This window comes from Mirounga angustirostris, unplaced genomic scaffold (genome assembly GCF_029215605.1).
Source record: "Mirounga angustirostris isolate CCGP_5_RB_7025 unplaced genomic scaffold, mMirAng1.0.hap1 SCAF_4, whole genome shotgun sequence".
In the NCBI taxonomy this organism is placed as follows: Eukaryota; Metazoa; Chordata; class Mammalia; order Carnivora; family Phocidae; genus Mirounga; species Mirounga angustirostris.
In genome coordinates this window covers 79,188,572-79,209,431 of record NW_026991712.1, presented here as the reverse complement: position 1 = coordinate 79,209,431, position 20,860 = coordinate 79,188,572, and the positions used below count along the sequence as shown (strand labels likewise).

General features: G+C 35.7%; 1 protein-coding gene across 1 annotated transcript in view; it reads left to right on the top strand.

Moving 5' to 3' along the window:
- Nucleotides 1–20,860, top strand: part of SNTG1 (syntrophin gamma 1) — a 957,526-nt gene that overhangs the window by 656,309 nt on the left and 280,357 nt on the right. Inside the window, exons 5-8 of the mRNA XM_045896572.3 lie at nt 1,946–2,002; nt 12,380–12,437; nt 13,247–13,290; nt 13,384–13,425. Coding sequence (XP_045752528.3) covers nt 1,946–2,002; nt 12,380–12,437; nt 13,247–13,290; nt 13,384–13,425 — 201 coding nt within the window. The remainder of the gene's footprint in view (nt 1–1,945; nt 2,003–12,379; nt 12,438–13,246; nt 13,291–13,383; nt 13,426–20,860) is intronic.

Genomic DNA, 20,860 nt, shown 5'->3' with positions numbered 1-20,860 from the left:
CAGAGTGGACAAATATTAATCAGATTTAAGTGACTACTAAGTAAGAATTTCTGTCTAGAATAACAGATGTGTGTGTGTGTGTGTGAGAGAGAGAGAGAGAGAGAGAATATTCATTAAGTTTCTACTATATGCCAGGGTCCTTCACAAATATCAATCCTCAAAACAAAGCTGTTACTATGTATTATTTATCACCATTTTACAGATTTGGAAAAAGAGATTCACAGGGCTTAAGTAATTTTCCAATCATATTAAGTTGTGGATATGTGAGTCATTGAAAGATTCTTTGATTTCAATGCCATTTTTGCAATGTACAGCTTTAAATAATCCTTTAATGAGAAGTAAACAAAGATTAATTAGTTTAACAGATTGTTCTTATCTTGTCCAACAAAAGAACATTTCCAATAAATATTTAATTTATTTTAAATTAGATTTTCTGTGTGTATAATGCATGTGCCTACTTTCCTTTTTGCTTTTGTACATGAAGATATGCTTATATACATAGATTTTGCAATATAAGTTTTAAAGTACTGCATCTTCCCATACTTGTACCTCCACCAATGGGGAGTGATATAATAGTTGGCTTACAAATAAAAAAGTAGACTTTATGGTATTATTTAACATGAATAATGTGTTTTATATTTCATATTGCTTTGCATAAATTGTAACGTACCTATAAACTTACTTTGTGTAAGTAATTTTAATGTTGGCTTGAAAACATAATTAGATGATTTTATAAGAGTAAAATCTGTAGTTTTAAAATAGGTCAAATTACTTAGGATATGATAAAAAGGAAGAAAATTTAGATAATTAAGTGCTACTCATTTGCACGAATCTCCAACCGTAAAAATTTACTTTTTAATTCAAAATAAATAACAGTTAATATACCTCAATTTCTGGTATAGTGATCTTGTTCTTTAAGCATTTTTTTTTTTTGCTTTTATTTATGAAATCTAAATCCTTGGCTAAATGAAGGTATGTTGTAACTGCCAAAATGATGAGGTTTTATGCTATCTTAAAATATTTAGGAAGAGCCGTCAGAAGCCCATGTTTTCCAGATTTTCTCTTTGTTCTTTTTAAATAATATAATTTGCTTCACATAGCCCCTCTAAAACCAGGGAGTAAAGGAAAAAATCTATAAGAAAGAGAACAGTATTTGGGAATGGGTCATATAGTCAAATCAGTTGGGCATCTGTGGGGACCAACATCTACCCCAAGTACAGCAGGAGAAGGGGTAGGGGGTCTCAAACCATTATGGATGGGGGAGGTTCAAAAACATGAGAAAGTTATAAGTAAGTGGAGATTATAAATAAAAGCTTTCAAACTTTCGACATGCTTCTCCTCTGCCTTGAAAATTGATAATTTCATTGTCATTATTAGTTAGTTGTAAAGTCCATTCTTTTTTCAAATAAGCAATCATTTTAAACCTGGTTTATCCAGAGTTTCAATTCTAGACACACACATGAATCATTAATGTGCTGGGACATGGCAGCCTCCCAGCTCAGCTCTCAAATTTCCCCAAGCAAGATGACTTGATACTGATGGAGATAAGACCTTGGTTGACAAAGATAATATTTACCATTGACATAGAGTTATTTTTATGTAACCCGAATTTGTCATCTCTTAGATAACAAGAATATATAGTCTGAAAATGAGAAAATGAGAAGATAAAAATTAAAATTCCAAAATATGTCCAAAGAATCATGAATGGAACCTATTTTGGGGGAATTTAGAAGTTTAATAACAGTACAGTCCCTTTTATCTAGACAAATAAATTAACCTTTGATTTGAAAATTACAAAATACTCCATTTGTTGCAAGAATTAGAGCCTGTATGGTGTCACAAAATATTTCTTTTTTAAGGAACAAAAACAGAATCCAGAGAAGGAAAATGGTGTGTAAATATAGTATTAAGAAATGCTAACCTCTTTTAAAATCCTGTCTTTCAGGAAAGAACGGTGACCATTAGAAGACAAACTGTAGGAGGATTTGGATTAAGCATAAAGGTAGCCTGTCTTTTCAGTCTATCCTTAAAGACCATGCCATAATACCTGCATTTCTGTGTATTTTGATTATTTGCTGATTACTAATTAGACAAGAATGGCTATAGCAAACTGTTCAATATTTGGAATAAGATGTAAATTAGGTAGATTCTCACAAAACCTTGGTCAACTTTTGACTTAGAAATACTCTTAGAAAAAGTACTTGGGAATTTTACCTGGTATTGAATATAGGTCATTCACTTTCTCTATCTGGTGTCATCTAACACGTCAGATATGGTGGTGTTGTGTGCATATCTTCCTCTAACCAGCCCGAGCAGGAAATACTGCCCCTTCAGTGAATGGAGCAAGAACAAGTTTTACACTCTTTTTTTTTTTAAGATTTTATTTATTTATTTGAGATAGAATGAGATAGAGAAAGAGAGCATGAGAGGAGGGAGGGTGAGAGGGAGAAGCAGACTCCCCGCTGAGCAGGGAGCCCGATGCGAGACTTGATCCCGGGACTCCAGGATCATGACCTGAGCCGAAGGCAGTCGCTTAACCAACTCAGCCACCCAGGCGCCCCAAGTTTTACACTCTTAATAGTTAAGTATTAGTTGGATTTTATTCCTCTTTTTCTTTTGGTTAGTTTTCCTTTTTTTAAGAAACCAGCAAATTTTCATGTCACAATGTCAAGTAGACAGGATAGACAGAATTTTATCATCTGATTTATTTAAAAAATGACCATACCTGTTCACTTCCATTTATTATTAATTTTTTTTAAAGATTTTATTTATTTATTTGAGAGAGAGAATGAGATAGAGATAGAGAGAGCATGAGAGGGGGGAGCGTCAGAGGGAGAAGCAGACCCCCTGCTGAGCAGGGAGCCCGATGCGGGGCTCGATCCTGGGACTCCAGGATTATGACCTGAGGCGAAGGCTGACACTTAACCAACTGAGTCGCCCAGGCACCCCGAACATTTCTTTTTTTTTTTTTTAAGATTTTATTTATTTATTTGAGAGAGAGAGAGAGCACATGAGAGGGGGAGGGCCAGAGGGAGAAGCAGACTCCCGGCCGAGCAGGGAGCCCGATGTGGGACTCGATCCCAGGACTCCAGGATCATGACCTGAGCCGAAGGCAGTGGCTTAACCAACTGAGCCACTCAGGTGCCCGATTTATTATTACATTTTAAAGGCCTTTTTTTCCCTGTATATGGTTGACTAGTAAAGATGTACCACACCTGCAATTTGTCACCACTGAAACAAATAGAAAATTTAAAAGGATGAGAAATTACATAAATATTATAAAGGTTAGTTCAATGTCTTTAAATGCCCTTTAGAAATCTACATCTCTGCATAGATAAATGAAATTTAACTTTATCTTAACAATTGGGTTGGGTATTTTGCCTATGGAGGGTGAAAATCATACATCTCAGGTATATATTTCATGGAATTTTATATATGCTTGGAAAGTGGAACTCTAAATTTGGAGACTATCAGTTCTAGTTGACATTATGAAATGACTTAGAAAAATGTACCACTGTGGAACAGCATTGTGTTGTCAAGTGATAAGAATATTACTACATAAAATGTTAGTTTTAAAATATATATTTAACTGTCCTTTATCTATCATCAGCTAAAACCAGGAAGGTTTGCAGAACAAGTTATAGGATGTGGAAATGAGTTTTGTTTTTGCTGTGATATTTATTGGGATTGTTTGAAGGATTTAAAGGTACCACTAAAGATAGTAAAAAGTCCACGAGAGAGAACAAAAGCTAAGTGTGAATAAAATCCACTCGTGAGAGCTGGTTTCATTTGAGATAAGCATTTTCACCTATCAGGCCTGACTCTATTTCTGTCTTCTTTTTTTTTTAAGATTTATTTATTTATTTGAGAGAGCGCATGCGCGCGAGAGAGCGAGCGAGAGAGTGTGTGTGTGTGTGTATGTGTGTGCTTGAGCAAGGGGTAGGGGCACAGGAGAAGCAGACTTGGGGAGCTCAATATGGGGCTTGTCCTACTACCCATAGGGAGATCATGACCTGAGCCAAAGCCAAGAGTCTAATGCTTAACCAACTAAGCCACGCAGCCATTCCAACTCTATTTCTGATGGTGGAACTACGTTAGTTTTGGGCAGGCTGGAAATGCTCTTTTCTATTTTTTTCTATTTCCATTTATAATTTAAAGCCAATAATACAATGTAATTTATTTTTACTAAAATAGCACAATTTTAACCTAAACAGTTTTTAAAACATCAAGAATTTTGCCAAATGAATTATATCCATTTAATATTTTCATTATTCCAATCCAAACAAAACTCTTACACCTAAATAAGTAATTTTGTAAATCAAATGAGTGTATAGTTTCCATTCATAATATTGACCACAAGCAGTATTTGAATTGTGATCTGTGCCATATATTAAAATTCTAACAAAAAAAGGCAATTATTTTACCATTCTTATGACACACTAACCATAGATACTAAAATTAATATTTTTCTTTAGAATATTACCCAATCATTCTGAAAAGTTTCCTTTTAGGGTTTTCCAATTTGCTTTTGTTAATATTTACCCCTGACACTTGCTTTTTTATTTTTAAACTATCTTTCAGGGCACCTGGGTGGCTCAGTTGGTTAGGTGTCTTCCTTTGGCTCAGGTCATGATCCCAGTGTCCTGGGATCAAGCCCCGAACCCTGCCCAGTGGGGAGTCTGTTTCTCCTTCTCCCTGCTCTTGTACTCTTGCTTGTTCACTCTCTCTCTGTCTCTCTCTCCCTCCCTCTCAAATAAATAAAATCTTAAAAAAAAGATGATCTTTCATTCTGTTAATGTGTGGGCATATACATATACATATATATATATGTATATGTATATATATATATATGATATATATATATATATATCATGTTATATATATACTCTATATACAGAATGAACAGTTTAAGAAATCATTTTAACCTAAATGCAGAATTAATATTTTAATGTTGACATTTACTTATTTTCTTATGTATTTATTTGTTAGTGTACCTATTGCTGGAGCAATTTGAGCTGATAATATAATTATTCACATAAATATATAAAAATATATCTTATCCTTATTTGGTCCGGTTAAGTAATCACTTCTGGAACACACTGGAGATTTTGCAGTGAGAATTATTGACTTAAAACCTGGAATATATCAACTAGAGATAACAGAAGGAAGAGTGCATGTCGGACAATTAAAATGGCATTAACCAATATAGTGAAGACTCCTACAGGTGCTCCTGAATTTCATTGTACTAAGAACATATGGTGATGTTATTTCAATTTTACCTTCTAAAAAGTTATTTGCAAAAACCTGACTAAAGGGCAAAAAAATGTCTCTTTTTTGGTCAGAAAACACTAAAACACTCCAACATGTGTTGTCACAAGTCAAAGCCAATTGGCCATGCTCTGTGCTCCTGACAAATCTTGGCTCATGGGCCTTTCCTGCTTCTGTCACGATTGTGTATGGTGGCAACTCCTCATTTTTCCCACGTGGTGGTCAGTGCTACAAAAGCTGGTGGGCAACATCACAGAGAGGCACTAATGCTTTGTTTATTAATGTGCCCTAGTGGCTATAGACTGTGGGCAGTATGATGTCCCTGAAGCTACCAATGTCCTTTAAGCCTTGAAGTTACCTGTCCATCTACAATGTTCTTGTTCCCCAATACTCTCCAGGCAGAGGACCCTTGTTTTTGTTTGTCACTTAGTCAAATGTCAAGTTCTTCTTATTTACATTTTCAAACTTCCAAAAGATCATTCTCCAAAAACTGAACAAAAAGATGCCAAAACTTTCCACTTATAATCACATAATCTTCTCTGTTCTTGGACTGAAACTGCTTCTTTTTGTAAAAAGTTCAGAAATTGCAGAAGTAAAAACAATGAATCATTGAAGTAGTGATTAGTAAAAGTTTATGTGCACCCACCAAAAAGACAGTTTGCAGAGCAAGAGCACTCAAACCAAAACATGGAGTGAGACTCAGGGTATATTGTTATAAAGCAACTTATATAGTGGGAAGGCAGTGACTGTTTATTCTTCACAGGGATTGATTATAATATTACAATTTTCTTAAATGATAGGGAACTGGTTAGTGGTTACCTCATACCAACCTTGGGAAATAGTTCAAGTTTTACTTATGATATCTAGAGGCATAAACAAGAAATGGCTTGGGTCAAGCTAGCCTTGCAAAATAAGCTAACTGAAACTTTGTATGACTAGAGTGGTTTTGTCTGCTAAGAGAATTTTCAAGGTTGGTCTTCATTTGTTTTTGATTTTCACACTTTGAAGCTCTCAGATTTATCAGGCTGGCTGGTGTATATTCTTATTGTTCCTATAGGACATTGTGATTTGGGCCCTTGTCTAGTTTTCCAGAGTTCCTAAATTCCTATGACCTTTCTCTCCTTTATTCCCAGCTCTTCAGTTCCTGCTCCCCTTTCCCTCATATCACGCCTGCCTTCTGGCCTTCTGGTAGAATCTTTCTTTCAAGTGCTCATCCCTTTTGTCTGGACTAACCTGAAACTTAACCATTTCCAAAAGTATCTTAATGGTCTCCCTCACCTACATCCCCAATAATCATCAAAGCTTTGCAACATAGGACCCAATATTCTTGTATTTTTGCTTCATTCTTATGAGAATCACCATATGGATAATCACCTTAAATCAAGCCACTATCTCCTATTGATCTTCCATCTCTTTGAAAATAGAATACTGTAGGGGCGCCTGGGTGGCTCAGTCGTTAAGCGTCTGCCTTCGGCTCAGGTCATGATCCCAGCATCCTGGGATCGAGCCCCACATCGGGCTCTCTGCTCCGCAGGAAGCCTGCTTCTCCCTCTCCCATTCCCCCTGCTTGTGTTCCCTCTCTCGCTGTGTCTCTCTCTGTCAAATAAATAAATAAAATCTTAAAAAAAAAAAAAAAGAAAAGAAAAAAAATAGAATACTGTATATTTGCATATTATTCAATCATATCTCTGGCCATTGTCAGTTAACAAATCACTTTTTAGAGAAAGGGGGTTTTGTTTATTTATTACTAGAAAAGGTTCTATGGAGTTATTTTCCAACAGACAAGGCTACGTTATCTATGTCCATTAAGAAAATGCTTGCAATCAAAGGTGATTTTTATATGAAAGCTTTAACTTTGCAGCAATCAAGAATGAAATTATAATTATTATTAAAATCTTATCATTTATAAGCAATAATTGCAAGTATTTATTAACTGTTCTTTAAGTGCCAGATGCTGAACTACGTACTTTATATTCAGGTTCATTTGGCCTTTAGTATCCAGCAAAGAAGATAACTATTGTTATCCCTCTATAGATAATGTGGTTAAGTATTAAGAGGTTAAGTAATTTACCCATTGTTGTACCTGGCAGAGCTGGGCCTAAACCTCACACAAAGCAGATGACATAGTCCTTACTGTTAATAACTATGTTCTGTAGCTGTAGAAACCAGACTAAATTTTCTCTAAACTCTCTACTTGGGAACAGAAGCAATGTTTCCTCTCTAAATTATTTACATTCTGGTTTATTCAAAATTAAACTAAATGGATCAATATGTCCAGGATCAAGGAAACAATTTAATATCAAGTACTTGGTATTAATTGTATCAAATGTACCAAATAAAAATATATGTCTTCATAGCAGCTATAATAAATTTCTGCCTTTTAGGGGCACCTGCCTTCGGCTCAGGTCATGATCCCGGGGTCCTGCGATGGAGCCCTTCGTCAGGCTCCTTGCTCAGCGGGAGTCTGCTTCTCCCTCTCCCTCTGCCTGCAGCTGCCCCTGCTTGTGCTCTTTCTCTGTCAAATAAATAAATAAAATTTTAAAAAATAAATAAATTTCTTCCTTTTAATTTATTAGTGGGTGATATAAGTACACCCACATTTACATACATTTTTCCTCATTCTGTTCTCTGTTCTTTTTACTTGAGTCTGATTCTTCTGTTTCTACCAGAGACAATATGGATACATATGTTTACACCATAGAAATAGGAGGATACCAGGCAGGTAATAAAGCTTAGGTTGAAGATTATGGATTAGTCCCCACGAATCAGTTAAAACCACTGATCAATTTTCATTTTAAAGACCATTTTTAAACTAAATAGTTTATTGAGGTATAATTTGCCTATCATACAACTTAACCACTTAAAGTATACAGGTTAGTGGTTTTAATTATATTCACAGATGTGTGCATTTTAGAACATTTTTGTCTCCCCCATATCCTTGAGCTATCATCCCCTTCTCCCCCTGTCTCCCTATCTCAGCTCTAAGCAACTACTACTATATCTTCAATCTCTATAGATTTCCCTACTTTGGACTTTCATATGAAGGCAATAATATAGTATGTGGGAAAGACCATTAATTTGTGCCAAATTCACACTAAGTGATATTAGGAGGTAGGCATGGCACTCAAATAGGTAAGGATATTTTCCCATTTTCTTTCAGATCATATTCTTTTAGGTGCTTCTCCCATACTTGTTCATTAGGCTCTTGACCTTAATTATTGTGTTGTTATTATCTGTTTACAAATATTTTCCTAGCTCTAAATTTGTATATAATGGTGGGATCTATGTCTCTTTTTCTCTTCCTAGAGCCCAGAATATGATTGATTGATTAACTGGAATAATGAAAATATTGAATTAAAAATATTTATCTGGCAAGGTTTCCAATGCTCTAAGAATATTCTGGGTTTGATTCGGTAGAATTTCAGTTATACTGGCAAATTCTTTGTATAGAGTCCTCCTCAAAATGCTTTAGATAGGAATTAATATCCTGGATCCTATAAAGCTGGTTGTAAACTTAATTATGCATTGAATGGTATATACTTTAATAATTTCTGGGATGCAATGTAGAATGTTGCCTCATTTTCCCTAGTTTTGATTTTACACTGGAACAACAGAGCTCAATTAGTTCATTTATTCCCTAAACCTGGACCGCAAGCCTGCACCCTGGTTGGCCTAAGGGTAGGTTGAGGAGAAGAGCCAGTAAAGGAAAACCTGTCTTGACCTTATGCCCCTTGTAATCCAGTGGGAAAATAGATATTGATCAAATTGTGATGTAAATAATATAAATTGTAGCCTGGATCCAGTGTTACAGAAGTGAATTGCTTCAAGTAAGGAGACACTGATGAATGGGATCCTTCAGCTGATATTCTGAATTTGAGTTGGGGGTTTACCAGGTTAAGAGTGAAAGAAAAAAGCATCTAGGCAAAGGAGATATTATATAATGATGTCCTTTGGTGCTCAGAGTGATGAAGGATGAAGATGTAAGTAAGGCAGGCTGAGGCCATAAGACAGGGGGCAGCTGATGATTGAGGGTTTTATTCTAAGTGTAATAGGAAGCTTGTCCCCTGTTTTAAACAGGATGAGTTGCATTATTTAATTCCTGACTGGAAAACCTTACATTTCCCCATTTAGGTCCAGAGCTAAATCTTATTAACTTTAATAGAACTGGACTGCTCTCACAATTCATCCAATAAATTAAGGTACTGTGATTTTAAGTTCCAATTTTATCTCCTGAGTTTTGTCTAAAAATTTGCTCTCTAATTAATTAATAAAGTAATTTCTGCAATTAATTGAAGAATTCTTTCAGAACTCCTAACGTCTGCATAAAAAGAAAACTGTTGACAAAATAGGGGTTAGTTTTAGCCTGTCATTTAAACATAGTTCTAACTCTCTGGAATTGAGGGAGGAATGGGGTTACTGAGCTGGCCCTCAGAAATTACAATTTCAAGTCTTTTCTCTAGATAGATCCCAGGGAGAGGTTTCCCACCACCCTACTATGGTACCTGGCGTTAAAAATCTGAGCACTAAGAAAATCTTTGGATTCAGTAATGCAAGGAGAGAAAACTGTGAAAAACAAAAACAGCTGAAGAAAAACACTCTGATGACAGCCACATAGACAAGAGGGACATAAACAATGTCACTCTCTGCCCCAAAATATCTGAACCATAAAATATCTGGATGAGTTTGTTTCTTCTTTTTATACTACCTAAACCTTCATTGGCGGATGATTCATCTCTGTTAACTAGTTTTTTCTTCTAAGAAATGGAGACGTATTCTTAAAATCCTTTCCAATTTCCAAGTATCTCTAGAAACTAACTGTAATCATGGGCATTTAATTTCATTGTATATTCTTAGCTTCTACTTAAAATCATTCTGTAATATGTTTACAAGAATAGGTCTATCTTAGGCTTGGAAAAGCTTTTGACTTTATTTATTCATTCATTCATTCATTAACAAACATTTCAAAGATACAAAAGAAAGACATTATTCCATGCACTGGGTTTACATCAACGTATGAAACAAACTACCAAAAAAATTCAGTGCCCTCTTGGAACTTATGTTCTAGTTATGGATGGGGGAAGAAGAATGAAAATGAATAATAAATATAAGAAATAAAGATAATTGTAGGTTGAAAGCTGGTAAGTATAATGGGAAAGAAAGAATAGAACAGAAAAAGGGGATTGGAAACTTGGAACACTAACTAGTAAATATTAAGGGTCTTAGGGTGGATTAGTGCTAAGCTTATATACCACCCTTAATGCCATGTAATTTTATTCATAAATCTTGGTTGATAGATTAATTAGGATAATAGCTACCTTGTATTCAGTGTCTATTGTGTGCTAAATAAGCACTCATTTCAACTATACTATCAGTCACAAATCATATCTTTTGATCAAATGAGAAGTCATCTTAAACAGAATTTGTGCTTGTTATGGGCATATTGACCAAAAGGCAAAACAGAGTTAGGAGCCATGTCACTAAGGCCAGAGACTTCACAGAGCTAGTGAGGGTGGGTGGGTGAATATTTGGTTGGTAGGAAGTACTGAGTAAAGTGAGTTAGCAGTGGGTTTGAATTTCAGTCTGAGGAAGACAGTTTTCAATATTTTATTTATCATGCCTCTTCTTTAATATTCTAGAAGTAAAAAGGACTACTTGCCAAGAAAATGTTGACTACCACTACTTTTCTCAAAAACTATTGCCCATCTTATATTTAAATATATTGGCAATTCAGTGTTAAAAATTGACATTCATGGAAAAAATATAGTTCTAAAATAACTTTTATTCTTTTTTTTTTTTAAGATTTTATTCATTTATTTGACAGAGTGAGAGACAGCGAGAGCAGGAACACAAGCAGGGGGAGTGGGAGAGGGAGAAGCGGGCTTCCCGCCGAGCAGGGAGCCCGATGTGGGACTTGATCCCAGGACCCTGGGATCATGACCTGAGCCGAAGGCAGACGCTTAACGACTGAGCCACCCAGGCGCCCAATAACTTTTATTCTTAAATAAAAAAGGTTTAGGAAGTTTACGTGTTCTGAAGATAGAGAAACCCAGTGGAATTTTAGATTGTCTTTTCAACTATCCTATGTTAAAAGTGCTATACTTCTTTTATAATTGACATTTTATTCTTTTTTATTATTAGTTTTTTAATATTTTTTTATGATTTTATTTCTTTATTTGAGAGAGAGAGCAAGAGAGGGGGAGAGAGCAAGAGCATGAGGGGCGTGGCTGAGGCAGAGGGACAAGCAGACTCCCTGTTGAGCAGGGAGACCCACATGGGACTCCATCCCAGGATCCTCGGATCATGACCTGAGCTGACAGCAGACACGTAACCAACTAACTGAGCCACCCAGGCGCCCCATTTTATTCTTTAATGCATTTATTTGATTTTTCAACTGTTGGTTTCAAACTTCTCAACTCTGTATTATCAAAACAGAATTTTCATGCACTTATTTCAGGCTTTATTTTGTTTCCTTCCATATTAGTCTCACTTATTTTTTTATTATTTCATATCTCATTTGGTCAATTATTTGAAGAATTACTACAGTGTTCTTGTCAGTTTATTTTGTCCTCTTAATTGTTTCATATGTGCTTTCACACAAGGAGGAATCTAATATTAATTAAAGAAATGCAGATGATCCCTTTCCCATCATGCATATGCACACTCTGATTTTTTGTATCATTTTGTGCAGGTAAAGATCTCTCTAGTCACTTAGCATCCCAAGGGGTCTGTGCTTAGTCACCAGCATAGAACAACTTAGTTAGTTAATGGAAATACATAATTATCTGGTATTTGAACATTAAATAAGAATTTCTACAATGGGCAGCATGCTACACATTGAAGAGAATGCCTATTTAAGGCATTTCCAATCTTTATTTGAAAAACAAAAGCTTTCAAAGTCAACTGTTATTAATTACTAGATGTCATGGTATATTCTAAATAGGTGGATAAGTTTTTTGGGAGCTGTGTCTGCAGAGTAGAGAAATTCCACAAGTTTATTCATATGGTATCTGGTGTCCATTAACATATTATTCATAGCATGTATAGTTTCCTAATTAAAGGCTGCATATTTTCTTGCAATTAAAAAGCACAATATGTGATTTTCTCTTTGCAGGGGGGAGCAGAACATAATATTCCAGTTGTCATTTCAAAAATCTCCAAGGAGCAAAGAGGTAAAGTGTTCAGAGAACTACATAGTAACTATTCCTTTGTAAGCCATCCTCACTGAAGAATAGGTCGTATTAAGGAACCATAAATTCGTATGTGATTGACTAGCTCCAAGTTCCCCATGACCAGAGAGTTAAGTGGCCAAGTCTGATTCCTGACTCTATCACTTTATTACTCCAGGGGAGGGTTTTGCTCATAGGAAAGCAAGGATGAAAGATAAGAGAGCATGTGACTGTGTATAAATTAGGGACTACACAGCTTTTAAATTGTTTCATTAAACACACAGACAAATTTAATGATAATAAGTCCCATCAAATAAGGCAATTCCTGATACACATATTTTTTCAGTTCTCATATGCAGTTTAACAGCCTGTCATGAAATTTCATCTAGAGAACACCAAAGATGTAAAGCAACTGTTTCAATGACTGAAATCAGTAAGATAATCTAATGTTCAAAAAGAAACTCAGAGTTGATCCCATAGTTGATGGATTGAATGTCTAGATAAAATTTTTTTCATAGATACCTTAATATTATAAGTACATGAGAAAATTTAGTCATCCATCCAGAAGAGTGACCAGTTTTGGGCAACTGTAAGGTCTGAAATTATAGGATTAAATGGAAATAGGTGTTCCGATGTTTGGGCAGAACCATACAATTGTTTTTGCATTCCTATTATTTGTGGATCTTTTAAGATGTTATCTGTATAAAACATTTAATGTTTTCCTTGTATCAATTTTGATTTTACTTAATTATAAAACTCATCTGTATGAAGAAAATAGTTGATGCATAATAATTGCCCTTCTTCCTTCACAGCGGAACTTTCAGGACTGCTTTTTATCGGAGATGCTATTCTACAGGTACACATTTTACCCTTATTTTCTACTTGCAATCAAAACATAAATTCAATTCACAGCACGCCAAGAGAAACCATAATTTTCTTTTCATTGCAGATAAATGGAATTAATGTGAGAAAATGCAGACATGAAGAAGTGGTGAGTTTTCTTTACTTTTTCTTAATATCATAATTTTCCCCATGTGCAAATAAGGATCTACTGCATTGCTAAACACAGTTCAATTTATTCATTAGGTAGATGTGACATTGGTCCAGTGTGCTAATCAGATTTTCAGATGATCTCTTAATTGGTGTGTGTGTGTGTGTGTTTCATATTAGACACAGGTCTGTGAGTACTACCCAGGATGAAATGTAATTCAAAGAAATACTTTGAGCATTGCTTGTTATGTGTTTTTTCAGTTTTTCTATTAATCTCAGCCAATCAGTGTCCATGAGGTATATCTCTAGGTGAACTACATCTCTAACTCTTTGCAAATGTTTAAAATCTTACAAGCAATAGAATTTGTCTGTAAAATCTTACACAGTAGCAGAGTCAATTGGAAGAGCATATAAAGACTGTGTGTGTGTGTATGTGTGTGTGTGTGTGAAAGAGAGAGAGAGACAGAGACAGAGACAGAGAGACATTAACAGGAGAGACAGAGAAAGAGAAAGAGACAAAATTTAGAGAAGTTTAATCTCAAGGCATACTGAATTAGCACTAGGCAGAATGGCCATCAATTTTTGTGTGTGTGTTGTTGTGTCCTGTGGTTTTTATTTATTTATTTATTTTTGGATGTTGGTCAATATGCAGATCTGAAGCCCCAGCCTCAAATATTCTAATTCAGTCAGTGTAGGTGGGCCCAGGAATTCGGATTTTAACAATCAGCCCAAGTGGTTCTATTGTAGGTGGCCTGTAAACAACACTTTGGGAGAGGCTGGAAGGTTGAAGGGCTTCTGTTGGGGACAGACATAAAACATGATACAAAAAGAATAAGACAGTGTTAGGCATTTGGGAAACATTCATCATGGTTGATTAAATAAGATTCATAGAGCCTTCACTGAATTTCTGTAGCAGCTCACATGGGAAGGGATAGAGGAGAAATTATGTTCAAAAGTTTATGTTCAAGGGTTGTGTTTGAATGCATTGCTCCTCTGTTAAAAGCTATTTAGAGAAAACTATTCTGATGGGTTTGTGTATTTCAAACCTCAAGGACGCACCTCAAGTGTTTTTGAGAAATCACAGTTCCACAAGCAGTGATGCACGGGAGGGTTCTCAATTGTGCATGCTTGGAATAACTCACCCAGTTTGTATTCATCTCTTATCTTGGTCTCCAAAATCTTACTGGGGCCACTGTATCGCCACTCTGTGGTGAACATCCTGTAAAATATGCGTTTTGAGTCTTGAATTTACTACAAATATGTTCAGAAAAAGCAGTGTTTTTGAACGGGTTTGAGACAAATGAGAGAACAGCACAGAGCACTCTGTTCTGCCGATACAGATGCAAATGTTAAATATAGCCATGTAAGCAAAGATATTTTAACTTCAGTCTCCTCTCAAAGATACAAATTGATTTTAAACTCATTATACAGGGAGCAAAACCAAGTGCATTCTCTTTTAAAACCACATGCTGTTAGATGGAGTCGTGTTTGCAATTCGCCCTTCTGAGGCAGGCAGCATGCTTACAGGAGCTGTGCTGTAGCTTTGATTAGACAGATTAGTGCGGCATGAAAGATTGGAATGTGCTAATAATGCCACTTCCTAATGCTGTTCATTCTTTTTCAAAGAAAAGGAATTTAGGATTGTTTCACAAATTATGTGTGGCTCTTCACAGTACACTTATTTTTTTGAGAGGCTTAACCTTATCAGCTTTGAAATATAGGCACTAATATTCTTAAGTTCCACTCATTTTCTAACAGTGATTGGATGCTTTTGTCCTCATTGCTAATTACCTAAGCAAATAGACTGACTTATACCTCAGTGGGGCTGAGATATTATTTAAATGTTTAAGAATGGACTTAAATAGGCAGAAAAAGGCACAAGTTCAGAGGATGTAGATGGTTTTAAAATAGCATGCTGATGTACCACATTCTGTATTCCAAATCAGTGATTCACATAGAGTTCCAAACTCAGAAACAAATTGAATAGGTGTGACAGTATGTTGTGAGTGCATATAACTTTCCTTTTATTCATCTATATTACTTATTGACATTGCTAGAAATTTTGTATTTGGTCCCTGATTAGCTTCAGTCTTAGGATGCCTTCAACAATATAGCCGTAACTTCTGTGTTGGTGTTACAAGGTTTAATCTATGTAGAAAGGGAATCCCACGGTGTCTGTTGTGGACACCCAATAAGACTGTTAAAGAATTATTTAGCCAAACGCCTAGAATTAGATTACTGAAGCACTTGTGTCTGTTTGTTTCTCATGTTACTAGCGTGGACATAAAATAAGTCAATTCCGGGCTGCACCCACACCATGCAAAGCATGAAGAAGATTGTTGAAGGAAAGAAGCTTTTGAAGTTTCCTCATTAGGAAAGTGTTGCTTGGCATGTGATATGGTGGGAAGATAGCAGGGTACCCAGTTTAGAGGGCTTTCACACTCACAAACAACTGTCCACAAGTCCTAGCTGGACCACTTATTAACATTGTAATTTCAGGCAAATGAACTTACTTGTTCTGTCCCTCTCTGATGCATCTGTAAAAACAAACTAATAATTACCTTTATAAAGATTGAATGGGAGCAATGTATATGAAACTCCTTGCACAAATCTGACAATTAAGAAAAATTAGGCATTATTTTATGCCATCAAATAATATTGCTTCACATGTTGGCACTCTTCTCCCTATTTACTCCCATTGGTTACTTCTGTGTCAGTGTTGGGCAGTCTTGTTGAGATCCGTGCTGGCCTCTTAGAGCTTCCCATACAGAGAGAGTCCTAATGCAGGCTGGTCTGCATTCCAAGCTCCTTCCACCACACCCAGTCTGAAATTGAAGTGGGCACCCATGCCTACAGGGACAGAGCTGTTTGAAAATGAGGGTTCCTTGTTCATCATAAAACATCTTTATTTTTGGTATGAATGTGTTTTGTAGTCCATGAGTTATACTCCCAAGATACCAAAAGTCCCTAATGTACCAATTTTTTTCCCCCAAGGAAATGCAGATCTATTGTCACTGTTGATGTTATGATTGATTCTATTTTTTTTTTTTACCTTACCATTGAACCCTGGACATATTAAGTCGATTGCTATCTATCTAATCTATCTGTCTATCTATCTATCTATCTATCTATCTATCTATCTATCTATCTATCTACCTATCATCTATCATCTATCTATCTATATTTTATTAACAGGTAAACTGATCACATATCAACATCTGAGTACCATCTATACGGAATACACTAAGATGGAGTCCTTTGTGTAACAAGAAAGAATATACAAATAACTTTGTCTCTAACTTTATTGCTATGTGGACATCATTTCTGTAGAGTTTAATAATTAAGAGAGTGTACAAAAAATTATTAGGAAAGGCCATGTTGACTTATGGTTCTCAAAATATAACAGTGGTGATCTATTTATGTTCACTAGAAATAAAAGGAAATAAGATCTAGCTATAGCAGGAAAAAAATGCATCTTGAGTCTACAATCAATATAGTTGGAAATGAGAATCTATTAGTATAATTGAAATTTCCATCTAATAAGACTTTCAAAATAGGATAACTCATCATTAGGCAAAGCAGAATGGATGGATAGAGGATTCCGGAAGTTTCCTTCTAAAATATTTCTGATTTCATGTTTGAGATTTATGGGTTCTAAAAAGATTCATTTGCTTTTTATTTTCATGGTTTTACTGATAGAAAGCATTAGATAATTAGAAATGCAAAGAACTATCTAGTTCTGAATTTTATTTTTAAACCAAACTCTAAAAAACTGTAATTCTTAACAAGAGCAGAATGAGTATCTCAAATTATGTAAGTTAAAATGATATATGCATGCAATAAAAACAAATTTTGAGAAAACTAATATAAAGTGTTGCTTAATAGCATTTTAATTATTATGATATGCTTAACTTAATTCAAAATTTCCATTGGAATAAAAAGAATATGTTTTTTTTCTTAACTTAGATTAATCAGAAAATAACTTTAAAAATGTTATATCCTATCATTTGAAAATAAAGCATTAATTTATTTATTGGAACAGTTTAGGAGGTCTTATGAGTTACCAAGGAACATATTTAGGATGTGACTTGGGAACACACATCATTTTACATGTTGGCAAAAAGATTAAAATGTCACAGAGTTACAAATTATGTTTTACCTAACTGCTAATAATTCTTAATTTGTTCTCAGTTTAGAAATAAGTTTTGAGGTCTAACTAATTAATACTTTCCTTAAGAATTCTAACCATAGTGAACTCTTTTTCTTTAAATTAACTATCACCAAGGAAAGCCATATATGAAATAATCACACTTTTAATATTTCCCATTGATTTTAGAAATGTTTAATGCAAAGACAAAAATATGAAAAATATTTTTTTATGCTATGTCTGATTTTGGAAAGAAATAAAATACCCAGAACTTGCCTTACCTACATACTTAGCTTTTTATTAATACTATTAGGAGTTCCTTCTTTGCTAAGCCTACAGGTCTGTCTCCTCATTAGGTGTGAATATAGATAGCACAGGCCACACTTTAATTAAATGCATGCTCTTCATTCTTAGCTACTGATTCTCATCAAATCCTTATTTGCTCTCTAACATAGCTCAAAGATCCAATTTTGCAGCTTTCTTAATAATGAGACAAAACCAAGTCTGATAAACCAATTACTTAGTGGGGTCTCAGCCAATTTTTATCTAGAGGAATGGACAGGGAGAATACATAGCACCAGGCACAAGGAGACCATGTCGTACTAGGGGAACAAAGTGACTTGAGGTAGAAATGAACATGTTGATATTCCCTCCTTACCTCCTGCAAAGACTCTTTGCAGTCACTCCCACTCTCCAGGTTAGAATGAGGGTCATTGTGTGTTATATAGATTATCCAAATTTTCACAAAACTGTCATTTTATTTTCAAAATGACTAAACTGAAAAGCAAGGAGAAGAAAATGTATGAGAATGGAAGTTTGAAGATCTAAGTTAAAAAATGTGTTACAGGGTCACCTGGGTGGCTCAGTTGGTTAGGCATCTGCCTTTGCCTCAGGTCATGATCCCGGAATCCTGGGTTCAAAACCCCTGTTGGGCTCCCTGCCCAGCGGGGAGCCTGCTTCTTCCTCTCCCTCTATTCTCTCCCCCTGCCCCATTCCTACTTGCTCTCTTTGTCACTCATATAAATAAATAAAATCTTTTTAAAAATTGTGTTACAGACACTTTTCTCATTTTTGTTGTTTGAAATGTGGAGTTTGAACGGTGGACTATTTGAAACCAGTCTTAATATCGTTTTCAGCTAAAATGTTCAATTATTTTATTTTAAAAGAACACACACTTTGGGGGCACCTGGGTGGCTCAGTCATTGGGCGTCTGCCTTCGGCTCAGGTCATGATCCCAGGGTCCTGGGATCGAGCCCCGCGTCGGGCTCTCCGCTTGGCGGAAACCCTGCTTCTCCCTCTCCCACTCCCCCTGCTTGTGTTCCCTCTCTCGCTGTGTCTCTCTCTGTCAAATAAATAAATAAAATCTTAAAAAAAAAAAAGAACACACACTTTGTTAAAACTAGAACTGTGTAGCGCAAATAATGAACTCTAGTGGATTTAACTATGGACCTTAGTTAATAATAATGTATTGATATGGGCTTATCAGCTGTTAACAAATTCATAGACTGGTGCAGGATCTTAATAATGAAGCATACTCTGTGAAAGAAGATGGGGAGGGAATTTTCTGCATAATTTTTCTGTAAACTTTAAAGCATTCTAAAAAAGTAAAGTCCATTAAAATTGAAAAAAAAAAAAAGAAAAAAAAAAAACCCACACCTTTCCATGTTCTCTTTCCTGAGTGGATATATGCCCAAATCATGGCATTTATAAGTCAGGTGTATAGAAAAATCATGTAAATTGAGAAGTGATACTGAGAGCTGTCATAATTACTCAGATTAGTTTTTCTTTTGGGCACCCACAATTCCTATGGATTCAGTCTGTGTCCCGGGAGAGAGCTCATTAGGGAAAAAAACAAAACAAAACAAAACAACAACACAAAAAACCATGAAGAAAAGTTTTGGAGAAAATGCCTTTAAAATATCAGAGTGCAAGGAATGATGTCTTGCTGTCTCTAAGAAAATGTGTCTCAGAACACTCACTACCACTATGTGGTGAAGGAAGTGGTACCTGGTAGAAGCAGCCACTTGTCCAGCAGAAGCAGTAATGCTTGTCAGCATCTACCATAACTAAGAGAATTTAATAGAGGTGACTAGAGAAGAGAGAGAAAGAAAGATGGAGCCCTGGACAAATGTAAAGACTAATTGGTAAACACATGGATACACAGAATCATCAGGGGATAGATGATTTGAGATTCTGCAATTTAATTCTGCAATTTAATGGGCGTTAAAAAAAATAAATGAGACACATCTATCACTTTCAATGTGGGTAGTTCTTCCCAAGAAACTTCCAGAGTTCTACGTTTTGAAGTTGTTCTGAGACATCTCAGGATGCTACAAGCAACTACTGAGGTAATTGGGGCAATACACATGATTCTCTGGAACAGAGATCTAGGAATCAGAAAGGGAAAAACCCAAGATCTGGTTAAAGATCCAAATACCTAGGGTCACCTGGATAGGGAATGGCTCTTTGGGTAATTTTAAGGCAGAAAGATATCCTATTATACATGTGTTTACTTTTAAGAAGGTCTGGGAGCCCTAAAACAGCTGCTATGGAATTGTGCTGTAGAAACCATCATGCCTTTACTCAGTAGTTCCAATGTTGTGTATATAAACAACTAAAAAACTTCCTTCAGTTCCTAGTTTGGGATATTGAAATAGCATGCAAAAAAGCACATTTGACCCTTTTGGGATTATTTATCAAAAGACAAATCTGCTTTGGTTTGAATGGTTGTGTCTCCCCAGATTTCATATGTAGAAATTTTGATGCCAGTGTGATAGCATTGGTAGGTGATTAGGTCATGTGTGTGGAGCCCTCACAAATGGGATTAGTGACCTTATAAAAGAGGCCTTACAGAGCTATCTACCCAACTCCCTCATGTGAAATATAAGAAGTCTACAGCCCTGGAAAGGGCCCTCGCCTGACCATGCTGGCACACTGATATTGATCTTCCAGCCTCCAGACTGGAAGAAATGTTTCTTGTGTTTGGAAGTTACCCAGTCTGTGGTATTTCATTATAGCTGCTGGAACAAACAAAGACAGCTTCCTCCATGGTATATGCGCAATGTTAAGCAAGTCAGTGCAGAGATATGGAGTTAAAGGAGATGTTCTTAATTATTCCCCCTCCTGAAACTCTGTTTTATGACAATAAACCGAGTCATGGGTAAATTTTTGAAAATGGAAAGCAGATTTTCATGTCAGTGGAACCGTCCTAGGTCTCAGAAAGCTGAAGCAAAAGCAGATGTCTAGCAAACATCCACATCACAAAACCCAGATAGGAATCAGAGTGAAC